General features: G+C 49.9%; 1 protein-coding gene across 2 annotated transcripts in view; it reads right to left on the bottom strand.

The window, feature by feature from the left end:
- The window catches only part of LOC143522701 (exostosin-1), a 179,855-nt gene that overhangs the window by 163,602 nt on the left and 1,340 nt on the right, over window positions 1–14,913 (bottom strand). For both annotated transcript variants that reach the window (XM_077016457.1, XM_077016458.1), the window contains exon 2: window positions 13,379–14,408. In XM_077016457.1, the coding sequence (XP_076872572.1) occupies window positions 13,379–14,301 (923 nt within the window). In that variant the 5' untranslated portion in view covers window positions 14,302–14,408. The remainder of the gene's footprint in view (window positions 1–13,378; window positions 14,409–14,913) is intronic.

Genomic DNA, 14,913 nt, shown 5'->3' with positions numbered 1-14,913 from the left:
GTCTCCCAGTACAGCGGCCAGTGTGCGGCTATATTTACCCCCAAATGTCCCAACTACAATGGAGATCATTGCTCGGCCCCGGGGCTCTGGGGGTCCACGATTGATTGAAGTGTGTTGGAGGGCCCGAAAGGTGGAGGCCTCAAATTACCGAACAGGAAAAGACGAGGAAAACTGATCATGAGATGAAGGCTGATCCCACATCCTGGACTCCTCCTCCTCCTCGCCAGACCCGCCTTCTCTAGGCCGAGCTCACCGGGTCCTCTGTCAGAGCTCACTACTGTCCCTTGCCACACATGGGGGTTCTGGAGTGTGTTGGAGGGTTCCAGGACGTTCCGGAGTGTTCCAGAATGTTCCGAGCGTTCCGGAGTGTTCCGGAATGTTCCGAGCATTCCGGCGCATTCTAGGGTGGAACCTTTTGGACTGTACAATGGAACAAAATGCAGCAGCTCAAAGCAGCAAATCTTTCCCCGCTTTATTGGACGCTGATATTACAGCAGAGGCGGCTGAGAAGCTGAAGTCATTCGGGAGCTACAGGACGCTGCACCAATGAACCGTTGCCCACAATCCTTACACAACACAGCAAAGGCCATGAAAAAACTTGAGGTGTGAATACACTGATTCTGGTCTGCATCAGAGCCAACAGCAGGTCCACTTCAATCTAATTGAACCAGCAGAAGCATGAAGCCTGGGTATCCACAACTCCATAGGACACTCATTTACATTTACATCTGGCACACAGCCTGTGGTCTCTCACCTTTTTTCTGTCTATCAAGTTCACTCTCTCCTCCCATCTCACGCCTGTCTCTGGCTACCTCACTGCCTGTTTGCTTTCTCCCAGCGAGTCTTGTGCCTCTGGACGGAGGCGTGCACACACACACACACACACACACACACACACACACACACACACACACACACACACACACACACACACACACACACGGGCCAGGCCGGCCTCTCACGGACCTGGCAGAGCATAGCATCACCCAGCCCGACCCGAACGCACCTTTGTCCGCAACAGATGGCAGGAATCACTTCAGTGCTCCTCGAGCTGCCTTAAAGACCCTTCAGGTCTGTCAGCCCTGGAGCGTCTCAAGACAACACACGGCCGGCCGGCTCGAAAAACAAACATTTCAAGAGCCTAAAACAAACTTAATAACGTCCTATAAAGGCAGGAAGGAAAAGGCCTTGTGTACTCAAGGGGAATGAACCTCTTTGACCACCATGGGGAGGAGTCAGATTCAGCACTCTCAATCAAAACACACAATCCTGCATCCATCCGTCTATCCTTCCTCCATCCCTCCCCATCCATCCCTCATTCCCTCCCCCCTCATCTCTCCATCCCCTGTCCCTCCCTCTATCACTACACAAGGCCCTGAGGAGATGCCACTGGGTAAACAAACACACACACACACACACACATACTGAGAAGTGAATATCCACCACACACCCATGCCAAGTGGGGTGTGTATTGCAACACACACCTTGCTAGCGCATGGATACAGAGTGAGAGGAAACAGAGTGAGAGAAAACAGAGTGAGAGGATACAGAGTGAGAGGATACAGAGTGAGAGGATACAGAGTGAGAGGAAACAGAGTGAGACGGGATACAGAGTGAGACGGGATACAGAGTGAGACGGGATACAGAGTGAGAGGATACAGAGTGAGAGGAAACAGAGTGAGAGGATACAGAGTGAGAGGAAACAGACTCTCGCGCTCAAATCCTGCTGCTTCCTCTGGGTTCTCCACACAGTTCTCACCTCTCACAGCTCCAGTACCTGCGGGTGCTATAAATCCAGTCACGGCTTAGTGTGGCTGGCACTGGTGGCAGGACGAGCGCCCCCTGCTGGCCGCCACCTTGAACACCTGACTGAGGTGTGCAGGAACCTTGACTAACTGGTCGTGGTGGGTGGGAACCTTGATTACCTGGTTGCTGTGTGGGGACCTTGAGTACCTGACTGAGGTGTGGGGACCTTGAGTACCTGACTGAGGTGTGGGGACCTTGAGTACTTGGTCATGGTGGGTGGGGCGCTGTGATGGTGTAGACATGTGGACCTGCTATGAGTGGACTGGAATGATGACCCCTACATTAAGAGTACTGCTTTGTCTCAAGGTACACACTGGTTACTGTTATTATGTCACAAAGAATTAAAATAAAGGACAAAATTGAAAAGCATACTGCATGCTGTTAAGATTTTCCTTCTTTGTTTAGCCCATAATACTGGGATAATTACCAATATTTAAAGGCTAAGTCAGCCCAGGGCAGGAGGTCAGGCCAAATCATAACGTGGTAGAACCCCTCTAATACAGACGTACAGAACCGGAGCTGAGGTCCGACTGCTGACAGGCCTTGTGAAGGTCAGATTAAATTAAACAGGAGGGGGGGAGAAAAATGAAGTCGGACTCCAGCTGATCGATTGCAGAGTCATGGTAAATATCAGGCCAGATGTAACGAATACTGCAGTCACCCCCGAAATGGCTCACGCTCGTAGCCGGAGGATTCTGGGAAAGATGGCGCGGACACAGCTGTAAATCACGTTTTTGTTAACGCCAACTCTTCCGAACGCTGAGCTGGCGCGCTCCGAGCTCTTTCGCATCCTACGGCATTTTCATAATTAGGGTCAACGGGAAAAAAAAAACGAATTTGGCTACAGTTATAAATGTGTGCGGCATGTGGCGAGAAGCTGGAATAATGAATCTGGTGCTTGAGAGTCCAGAGAGGAAGGTATCCGTTCTCAAGCTGAGACCCAACAACTCACCCCGCTCTCTCATTCTCATACCCTGCATTACAAAGTGCCCGAAATTCCAAATCGGCATTGCGGTCACTGCTGCAGGCTTCTGCTCGTCCACAGGTGAACAAGCGTCCAATTAACAGGCAGCACGTTTGAAATCTAGCGCTCTGGCAATATTAATGAACAATGACCTCTGGCTGAATTCCTTCCAAAGTCGGTAATGGTTACTGATAGCGCGTCAGCTCCGACACACCCTCATCGCTCAGCGTTTGTAACAAACGGAGGGATGTTTGCGTAGCCGGTCTTCAACTGTCACCTGGCTGCCATTCTGAGTCCCAGACAGAGTCTCCATGTCCCTGTAGAACGCCCTCCGGCACCCGGAGGATCAGGGCACCGCAGGCACGGTCGAGTCTGCCGATGCCCTCGGCCCGGATGACCGGGCCTGGCTCTGGCCGGCGTGATCTTTTTGCCGTTTCGCTCTGCCCCGCTGAAGCGTGCGGCGGCACAAGCTCTGGAGCTGGAGGCCTTGTGTCCTTAGCTAGCACGCTGCTGCTTGACGGTAATAAGCAATTCCCTCCTATAAAGGCCGAGGCTGCCGTAATGAGCGCTTATACATCAGGACGACTGAGCTGTGCGTTCATCTCCAGACTCATTACAGCCCTGAGTGCGTCGTCCATCCTGTGTACAGAATGCAGAGATTAAAGGGTGAGTCTGACCCCACGGAAACAGTCAAGCAGGGAATAGCCCCCCACCGCATTCTATGTGTGTGTGTGTGTGTGTGTGTGTGTGTGTGTGTGTGCACGCGAGTGTGTGTGTGTGTGCGTGTGTGTGTGTGTGTGTGCACATGACTGTGTGTGTGTATGTGAGTGTGTGTGTGTGTGTGTGTGTGTGTGTGCGCATGCACGTGAGTGTGGGTGTGTATGTGAGTGTGTGTGTGAGTGTGTGTGTGTGTGTGTGCGTGTGTGCGCATGCACGTGAGTGTATGTGTGTGTGTATGTGAGTGTGTGTGTGTGTGTGCGCGTGTGTGCTCATGAGTGTGTGTGTGTGTGTGTAAAGCCCCAAACGCCCTGGCTGGACCGCTGACACTTATTTGGGTCGTCTGAAACAAGATAAAAGGGCAGGAAAATTTTCTGGGTGTGTGTGTGTGTGTGTGTGTGTGTGTGTGTGTGTGTGTGTGTGTGTGTGTGCGTGTGCGTGCACGCATGCGCACACATGCATAAAGCAAGAGCAAGAGGGAATGAGAAGTGATGTAATGTGTGATGTTAGAGTGTGTGTGAAAACAGCAAGAGGGGATGAGAAGAAATGTGTGTGTTTGTGTGTGTGTTTAAAAGGGAGAGAGAGAGGTGTGTTGGATAGGTAGACAGATATTAAGTGACAGTTTAAGGGGAGTGGAGCTTTATTCATGCTGGTGTCACTCTTTATAAAATCTGATATAAAAATGACGGAGCTGGCAGACACACACACACACACAGCTAACACACACACACACACACACACACACACACACACACGCACACACCCACACACACACACACACACCCACACACACACACACACACACACACACACACACACACACACACACACACACACACTCACACACACACACACTCATACACACATACACTCTAGTCTGCATGTAAACACGTCTCACACGTCATACACAGCTTAGCTTGGAATATGTGGTGTTCAGTGCAAATCAGCAAGTATTAAAACGAATATTAAACATTAAGAGTCAAGACAGAATGACCAAGCAGTGTACGTCATATCCCAAACACCGCAGTGATGACACAGGTCACACACTAACACACCCCCAAAAACTAAATTGTAGTAATAGTGCATGGGTTAAAGCAAGAAATTTTCATTTGACTGAAAAATTTTTCCTGGCAAAAGACAATGCCAGCAATTACTGAAAATGTAGTGTAGTTGGGACACGGCCTCTTTTGCCTAATTCTACACAATAAACACATTTATAAAGTATATTTATCTAAACAGCCTGTGTAAGGAGAGAAGAGAGAATGAACACCTGAGCAATAAATGTACATAAATGTTTATATAATGGAGTTATCTGGGGGTCCTCTTCCAGAAAATTATTTAAAGATCAAGTCAAATTTAGTGAATCCTGGTGAGAGGTATGAAGCTCTCTTGTTTTTATCAGATTCACCATCGCAAAAACATAAACCGTAAGATTACATGCTTTAAGTAGGTATGTTACAAAAAATTAACACCACTGGATAGAGCTTTTAAATACAAACAGAACAACACCATCCATGTTAAGCCTGGTTTAAGCCTTTATACTTGACGCAGCACGAGTGGCGTGAGCAGCGCGAGGGTCCGCACGCCGAAAATGACGTAATCGCGGTGGCTCCACCCGTGCGCGAGAGCCTCGCAGTTTTGTAACTTCGCGCGCACAGCGCTTCAGCGCAGTGAACCAAGTCATGTTTGCCGGGTTCATACACCTTTATAAGGTGGAATTAAAGCACTTGTACGTCACTTTCAAGGTCCATTTCAACGCGTTCTCAACGTTAAATTTAAGTTAAATATTTATACATATACTCGAAATGACTCGAAATAATTGGCTTTTATTCACATTATTTAATGGATATTTATTTTCAAAACGCCCAATCTTAACGTCTTCACGTTCTCTCATGTTTCGTCCTGGAATTACAAGAGGCTCGTATTTGTTAACGTAATAACTGTTCAGTCAGACAGATATTTTTTGTGAAACGAAGTAGTTACATTTTCAAGCATTTTAAAGTACTTTAGCCTAAATTCCAGCACTAATGCAACATTACAATTGGTCAGGTAAATGTTCATTCCCCTGTTTTGAGGGGTGTTTCTTTATACTACCACATATTGCTTCGGACTACACTGCAAAAAGAATGTGACGCAGCAAGTAGCCTCCGCCGTTCGCGCAGGTGTACAGAGTCGCGCGCTATGATCACGCCAGGCAGGAGGGGGGTAAAAACTTTTCTACGTAACATCCGCAAATCTGAAGGCGGAATGAACCGCAAGTCAATCAAATGACACCGCCGTCATCCGTCCAGCGCTGATGAGCGCCAGTGAGAATCATATTTCGGCCACAAAACAGATGGCACGCGCGTGTGTTGTTTATTATGATTTGACGGATTTTTTCCCCAAAAAAATCAAATGACGGAAATCCGTCGTAGTGACGGAGAACTTTAACCCATGTAATAGTGTGACCCTGCTGGTCATAACTCATTCGTATCCCTCTGGGTGTCTGCGGTCAGCGAACAGCTGGAGGTCAGAGGTGAGCATGTCTCCCAGCAGCAGCAGAAGCCAGTGGCTGCTTGTGTTCGGTGTCCAGCCTTTCGGTTCTTTAGGACTCCGCTAATCCCGAAAATACGAATCGTGTGGGTTTGGTTTCAGGTCATATGAGAGAGGTGTCAGATCAGTAGCCCTAAAATCCGATTGACGATCTGTTGTGACCTGTTGTTATCTGCTGTGATCTGTTGTGATCTACTGTGATCAGATGTGATCTCTTGTGATCTGCTGTGATCTCTTGTGATCTACTGTGATCTGCTGCGATCTCTTGTGATCTGCTGTGATCTCTTGTGATCTGCTGTGAAAAGCCCCGGCTGAAGACAAAAGGAATAGAGCGGACAGATTTGCATCCAAAGGCTTGGCGATGTTGCCCGGGGAAACAAGCAACGCCCCTCCCAGACGCTGATGGCAGCTTCACTCTGGAGATACAGAGCGTCAGAGTGTCAGAGCTACAGTGTCAGAGCGTCAGAGCGACAGACCATCAGAGCGTCAGAGCGACAGCGTCAGAGCGTCAGCATCAGAGCGACAGTGTCAGAGCGTCAGAGTGACAGAGCATCAGAGCGACAGCGTCAGAGCAACAGAGCGTCACAGCAACAGACCATCAGAGCGTCAGAGCGACAGCGTCAGAGCGTCAGCGTCAGAGCGACAGTGTCAGAGCGTCAGAGTGACATAGCATCAGAGCGTCAGAGTGACAGAGCAACAGAGCGTCAGAGTGACAGAGCTGAGAGGGTAACCAGTATGCGGACTGACCTCCAGCTGGAGTAGGGCTGCACGATGAATCGTATTTTTATCGTTATCGCGATGTGAAGTTTCACGATAAACACATCGAAAGAGCCACGATAACTCCTTGAATAACAGCAAACTCAAATTGCATTATCCTCGTCCAGCAATAGAGGGAGCTATTCGCGCTGCAGACTATGATCACGTGACGTAAGTAGGCAAGAGGCAGAGTGAGGTGAACACGCTCATCAGACACTGATGCGATTTGGTTTAAGCCTGGTTTACACTTGATGCAGCGCGAGGGTCCGCAAGGCGAAAATAACGTAATCACGGTGGCTTCGCCCGTGCGCGATGGTCTCGCGCGCTGTCGATTCACGAGGTCGTGCACCTCTCGAATTTTGTAAGTTCGCGCGCGCCGCGTCTCAGCGCAATGAGAACAGTCATGTTTGCCGGGTTCATACACCTATACAAGGTGGAATTAAAGCACTTGTACGTCACTTTCAAGGTCCATTTCAATAATTTCCAGCTCGTTAAACTTAATTGAGTTAAATATTTATACATATACTCTAAATGATTCGAAATAATTCGCTTTTTTATCACATTATTTAATGGTTGTTTATTTTCAAAACGCCCAATCTTCACGTCTTCACGTTCTTTCATGTTTCGTCCTGGAATTACAAGAGGCTCGTATTTGTTAACGTAATACAAGAGAATTGTTCAATCAGACAGATATTTGTTGTGAAACGAAGTAGTTACAATTTCAAGTACTTTAGCCTAAATTCCAGCACTTTTCAAACCTGATACACAAAGCAACATTAAAATTGGTCAGGTAAATGTTCATTCCCCTGTATTTGAGGTGTGTTTTTTCTATACTACTAGGCCTACATATCGTTTCGGACAACACTGCAAAGAATGTGACACGGCAAGATTAAACTCTTCCGTCGTTCGCGGAGGTGGTGCGAGGTGTGCGGAGTCGCGCTACGGTCACTCGTGAAAGTATAAACCTAGATTGAATCTATTGTTGAATAAACCTGCAAAATATTTGGAATTATTCTGGATTCATTACACAGTAAAAAAAAAACGAATTAACGTGCTGCTGTTCAGAGAGACACTACATCTCTGTATTTTAATCTTAATTTATCGTGGTTCACATCGATATCGGGATATCCAACAATGTTATCGCACATCGTAATTCTAGTCCATATCGTGCACCCCTAAGCTGGAGCGTCCAGTCCCACGGCCAGCGGGAGGATCTGAGACGCTGGAGCGGGCGAGAGAGAGGAGCGCACAGACAGCACAGGCAGGGGTGGGTATGTGCGTGACCCTTGACCCTCCGAGACCTTTGGGTGCCGTCAGTCTGATGTGTCTGATGTTAAGTCAAGACAGGCTCTCGGGCGAAAGAAAGAAAGAAAGAAGGAAAGAAAAGAAGCTTGGAGAAAATCAATAAGGAAATAAAGACAGAAAGAAAATCAGATGTAAAGAAATGTGAAGGAAAAAAAACAGAAGAAAACATGGACTTCTGGTTGACCCAGCTCCTGCGCTGTATGTGGGGGACATGTGGGGACCCCCTGCTCTGTGTGTAGGGGACATGTGGGGACCCCCTGCTCTGTGTGTGGGGGACATGTGAGGACCCCCTGCTCTGTATGTGGGGGACATGTGGGGACCCCCTGCTCTGTGTGTGGGGGACATGTGAGGACCCCCTGCTCTGTATGTGGGGGACATGTGAGGACCCCCTGCTCTGTATGTGGGGGACATGTGGGGACCCCCTGCTCTGTGTGTGGGGGACATGTGAGGACCCCCTGCTCTGTATGTGGGGGACATGTGGGGACCCCCTGCTCTGTGTGTGGGGGACATGTGAGGACCCCCTGCTCTGTGTGTGGGGGACATGTGAGGACCCCCTGCTCTGTATGTGGGGGACATGTGGGGACCCCCTGCTCTGTGTGTAGGGGACATGTGGGGACCCCCTGCTCTGTGTGTGGGGGACATGTGAGGACCCCCTGCTCTGTATGTGGGGGACATGTGGGGACCCCCTGCTCTGTGTGTGGGGGACATGTGAGGACCCCCTGCTCTGTGTGTGGGAGACATGTGAGGACCCCCTGCTCTGTATGTGGGGGACATGTGGGGACCCTCTGCTCTGTGTGTAGAGACCCCCTGCTATGTGTGTAGAGACCCCCTGCTCTGTGTCCACAGATCTCTGGACAACCGATTTGATCTGTCCAGTCTGTTCCAAACGGATCTGATGTGAGTGATCACAGAACCATGAGTCAGCACCTCGACCAGAAGGCAGTGTGGCGGGTTGATCCCCAGGCTGCGTGTCTGCAGAAACGTTCAACACAGCTGGATCCGACTCCAGTGTTGCGTTAACATGTTTGCTGGACTGTTCATTCCACATTCAAATATATGTGAAGCAGTGCCTCACGCATTTAAACGCATGCACTCTGTCTCCGCCATTACGACAACCTTGCCAAATACTGACACACGCCCACACACACACAGATATATGCACACACAGGAGTGTGTGAGCTGAAGTGCTGATCAGCCCCCCTGGAGACCACCTGCTGTAGACCCCCTCACTGTCTGGTGAGTCATCTCAGACATTTACATAAAACAATAATAATATTCAGTCATTAAACAAAGTTGTGTGTGTATGTGTGTGTGTGTGTGTGCGTGCGTGGGTGAACGAAAGTGAAAGAAAGTGAGGAGAAGACAGGCTGAGATCAAGACAGAGTGAGATGGTGTGTGTGTGTGTGTGTGTGTTTGTATGCTTTTGCTTTACATTGTACATGTTCAGATCTTATTCTGATCTCTGTTATTAATACAGCGTGAAAGCAAACACTGCACTGCACTCTCACACACACACACACACACACACACACACACACACACACACACACATCTTTGTTTTTACAGTCTTTCCCTTTATCAAAAGACACGTTAACCCACAAGATGTGGTCTGTCCTATGGTCGAAAGCAAGGTTAGTGAAGGCAAACATGGCAGAGGGTCACACCCCTGACCCCTGACCTATGACCCACCCCCCATCGCTGGAGGAACAGCTGAGACTGTAGAGGGGAGTTGGACCTCCACTTACACCACCACCTGCACTTACACCACCAGTCTGTATTTTTGCCTGTAGGAAGAAATCTAAGATGTTTGACTGAATAAAGGAACCTAGTTCTCCACTCCAGATGCGGAGGGGATGAAGGTCTTCTCCTCAAACCCCGAGTGAAACACACACTGTGCTGCCGCCGAGGTTCATAACACACACCACATTCACTCTTATGACACAAGCAATAACAGCATCTTGGAGGAATAACCGAGACTTCCCTATGGCTACCCATAATGCTGTGAGATGCCTGCGAGGGGGGGACGAACCACGTGATGGCCTGGTCTGCCTCCTGATCTCCTGATCTCCTCCTGCCTGACTGGGACCAAGAGAGTCACGTCACCATGATCACAAGCTAATGAAAACACAGCAGGACTCCTCCACCGCACACTGCCTCCTCTCTCTCTCCCTCTCTCTCCCTATCTCCCTCTATCTCTCCTCTCTCTCTCCCTCTCTCTCCCTATCTCCCTCTATCTCTCCTCTCTCTCTCCCTCTCTCTCCCTATCTCCCTCTATCTCTCCTCTCTCTCTCCCTCTCTCTCCCTATCTCCCTCTATCTCTCCTCTCTCTCTCCCTATCTCCCTCTATCTCTCCTCTCTCTCTCCCTCTCTCTCTTTCTCCATTTCTACTTTTCTTCCTTTCTGTCTCCTTTTGACAATAAACCTTATCTTTATCTCCCTCTCTCTCTCTTCCTCTTTACACAATCTCTCTCTATCTCTGTCTCTCTCTCTATCACTCCCTCCCTCAATCCATAATAACAATTAAAAACTAATTTATTGCCATGAGTTTTATATGTTACATTATAGCCAAAGCCAATGATCATAACCAGGAAAGAGGAGAAATATAAACCATCAAAAGAACAAAATAATCCCCAGAACTGACCAGCTGGGGGTGAAACACTGGTGTGTCTGCCGACTTGTGACAAGATGCTACAATTTCTCCTGCTTGCATAATCAGCCCACAATCTCTCTCTCTCTCCATCACAAACTGTATCTCTCCCTAACCTTCCTCTCTCTCTCTCTCTCTCTCTCTCTCTCTCTCTCTCTCTCTCTCTCTCTCTCTCTCTCTCTCTCTCTCTCTCTCTCTCTCTCTCTCTCTCTCTCTCTCTCTCTCTCTCTCTCTCTCTCTCTCTCTCTAATGTGTAATGAATCTGTAGGAGGCGCCTGGCCATTAATGGCTGTAATTTAAAGCCTACCAATACATCTTATCAGCAGGCTCCCCCTTTCTCTCCTTTCGTCATCCCTCCATCCCTTTCTCTCTCTCTCCTTTTCCCCGCAGGCGTGAATGAACGTGAACCTGACAAAGACATCTGACAGGCGTCTGAACTGAGCCTGTCATTAACTCAGAGTCACTCGATAATTAAATCAACCATCGACTGTGTGTGTGTGTGTGTGCATGTGAGAGAGAGTTACCCAGCACAAGATGTTGTGGGAGTTTCATTTTATTCCGCCCTAGCACAGCAGAAAGCATGTGTGTATGTGAATGTGGGTCTGTGTGTGTGTGTGTGTGTGTCTCTGTGAGTGTGTGTGTGTGTGTGTGAGAGAGAGAGAGAGAGAGAGAGAGAGAGAGTGTGTGTGTGTGTGTGTGTGTGTGTCTGTGTGTGTGTGTGTGTGTGAGAGAGAGAGAGAGAGAGGAGAGAGAGTGTATGTGTGTGTGTGTGTGTGTGTGTGTGTGTGTGTGTGTATGTGTATGTGAGTGTGTGTGTGTGTGTGTGTGTGTGTGTGTGTGTGTGTGTGTGTGTGTGTGTGTGTGTGTGTGTGTATGTGAGTGTGTGTGTGTGTGTGTGTGTATGTGAGTGTGTGTATGTAAGTGTGAGTGTGTGTTTAAGGAATCCTATCCTCCTCTGGCTCTCTGATCCTGCTTAATTCAATAGAGGGCCAATTATTGACTGTACTGCCACTTTGAAATCCTTTTCAATTTATTTAAACTGTAAGTGTCTGATGGTCAAGACCTCTGGCTTAATTTGCAGAGTAACGCTTCATATATTATTCCACTTAAACCCAGTTCCAGAGTCTCCCATCAGACCACACTTGTAGTCATGTGATCGTACATTAGTCCGATTTATTTGCTTGCGTGTCTATAGATAGCAAAGGGCAGAAACTAGGAATTGTGTTGAATAGTTATTCTATTATCAGGTAATTTGCTACATATATTTCAGAAGAAACTGAATTTATTCTGTTTGAGTTCAGATCTCTTATGGAAAGCTTGAATCATTTTATTGTAAAACGACAGCGGTTGACTCATGAGGGCTGAAAAACACTGTGGGGTTGTTTCAACACAGTCCTGAAATCCACAGCAGGGCTTTGTACAAAGAGAAGCTCCGCCCCTCAGTGCCGCCCAAGCCCCGCCTCCTGGTTCTTTGCATTTCCATAATAATTGCTAACTGCTTATTTATGAGAAGCGCACAGTAAATAGATATCTGTCGAGTACGGATCCTGATTGATGTTACAGTGACATGTCAGCCTAGCGGTCCACGCAGCATTTCTGTGACAGACAGGAACCTGCAGTCTCCCCTCGATGGAGAACGATGGTGGTGGTGATCTTCTCAAAGCACATGCTTGAAATGTGTGCACTCGCATACTAACAAGAGTAAACACTCTCACACATGGGAAAATCCCTGCAAAACTCTCCCTTTAATAGTACAACACTTACACAATACACTCTTGAGAAATGTTGGTTTAGGCTTCTGCTCACTGTCCTGCAGAGACAATACACTGTGTGTTTTACTACTGCCCCCTAAACCCATACAGGGCTCAGTCGAGAGCGACCTGATTCAAGCGCTTGTGTTGAAATTGCCCGGTGTGTGTGTGGTTGTGGGAAAGAGCGATCCGGTCCGGGTTCGGGGGGGTGATTGTTCTGATTGGCCCGAGCGTGAGCCGGAGTGGCAGCGCTGTGGCAACCGGGCCGATAAAACACGCTGAGAACAGACTGAAACAATGAGGACCAGCTTTCTTCCCATGGGCCGCGGAGGCAAACACGTCGCCCCACACATCCACCCCGGATTACGGAGATTACGGCACTTGAGTGTGTGTGTGTACTGTAGAGGAAAGAGAACAAGAGTGAGAGAGACAAAGAGAGAGATTTGATCCCTGAATGTGCGGTATAAATCACGGCTTCTCAGCTCGGCTTCTCTCCGTTTTCCACCCCTTCCCCACTCACCTGAACGAGCCCGCCAGCGTTTTGCCCCGAGGGCCAAAACACGCAACGGGACAGAGCTTCTCCATCACCGCCCTGCAGGAGGGCTCGGGTGTGGCGGGGAGGTCCCGCTACAGGCAACATGAACATCTCTGGCGCACCCACAGCGTCACAGCCCGACTGCTGTGAGCAGCCAATCACAAGGACCACGCGGCACAGAGCCCGCCCCTCCAGCGCCATGCCAACGCGTCTTCCCGTCCCAAGCTTCGATCTTTCCACCACAGCCGGTGGTGCCAGTGCGCTCCGACTCAACAGAACCAAACCAGAACCAGATGTGGCCTGCTCTTAATCCTTCATTCGGAAAGTGTCCTGACCACAGCGCAAGCGGAAGCGACAACACTTACCTCACGTACTCCTCGTTGTCCCGATCGCACCGGCCGTCCTTGTGCTTCTCCCAGTCTTTCCCGTGCTTGCAGGTGGTCAGCAGGATCATATCTTCCCCGTTATGTATGTGATACAGAGCGTTCCTGGTCTCGGAGCCGATGCCCGTGAGGTAGCGTTTGCCCTTGAACACCAGCTGGTACTTCCGTGCGGGAGGGACGCCGTTGGCCGTCAGACGACCCCTCTCGCCGCCCTTCTGGGGGTGCTCCTTGGAGAACAGCGGGATGGAGACGTCGAAGCGCGGCCGGAAGTTCTCCACGTCCACGCTGGCCTTGGCCAGCATGGCCTGGCCCACGTCGAAGCCCAGGTCCTCGGTGTAGTCGGGCCAGGTGCCCGAGTACAGGTTGAACACCAGGTGGTTACGCCCCTCATTCCACAGCGGCAGGGCCTGGATTCGGGCGCGGACGTCGGGCACGTACTGCGGGGACAGCTGGTCCCGGTCCAGCGTGTCCACGCTGAGCAGGAAGAGGCAGGCCTCGGCGGGGTCTCGCGTGCGGTACGGCGACTCGTCCACGGCCGCCAGCACCTTGCGGTAGCTCTCGGACACGGCCTCGCCCCGGGCCGGCGGGTACACGTAGACCCGGAAGGCGCGCTGGCAGCGGGCGAAGTCGAAGCAGGTGTCCATACGGCAGCGCCGGCTCTTGTAGATGTTCTTGTGAACGTCGCGACGCTCTCGTGGTGACGTGTGCTGGTGCTGGAGGAGGGGCCCGTCCTCCTCCTGCTCCGCCCCCTCCAGGTACGGGCGCGGGGCGGGCGGCTCCGGGCCGGCGGGCGGACGGTGGGACAGACGGGTCTGGAGCTCGGCCACGCGCAGGGTCCAGGCGTAGACCAGCAGCAGAGCGCACACCCCTGCCGACACCAGCAGGTAGCGCTTCTTGGCCTGCATGTGGGCGGCCGGCGGTACTGCGGGTCTCGGGGAAGCCTGGGACGACACTCAGCCCGCAACAAGGACTCCCATACCAGCACTATAGCATGCTGTCAGAGCACAGGCCACTGTGGACACACACACACACACACACACACACGCATGCACATTTTATTCCTCGACAAAAGAGAGTTGTATAAAATCAGCCATCACCGATGTTAACTACACTCCGGTGATTTTTATAGGTCCCCCAGTACAAGATCATTGATTTAGTTATAAGTGTGTTAGACGAGGGAGCAGGAGTGAGTTTCATATTGGGGGAGGGGAACATGTTTGCTGAATCAGAGCCCACCCCGGTTTTTTTTTTTTTTTTTTTAGGGGGGGACAACAAATGTTTTCTATTTTGGGGGGGGCACAGACATCTACATCCCCCGTACTCCCTATGCCAATGATGTTTGATATTCATGACATGAAAAAAGTGTGTGTGTGTGTGTGTGTGTGTGTGTGTGTGTGTGTGTGTGTGTGTGTGTGTGTGTGTGTGTGTGTGTGTTTAATAAAGAGACACAGCACGGCTGACACACCAAGATCAATTCATCACACTAAACTGGATTATCTTAACTAGAAATAAACAAC

Source organism: Brachyhypopomus gauderio, chromosome 9 (genome assembly GCF_052324685.1).
Source record: "Brachyhypopomus gauderio isolate BG-103 chromosome 9, BGAUD_0.2, whole genome shotgun sequence".
Taxonomy (NCBI): Eukaryota; Metazoa; Chordata; class Actinopteri; order Gymnotiformes; family Hypopomidae; genus Brachyhypopomus; species Brachyhypopomus gauderio.
Note: the sequence above shows the minus strand (reverse complement) of the source record. Positions and strands in the feature narration are given on the sequence as shown.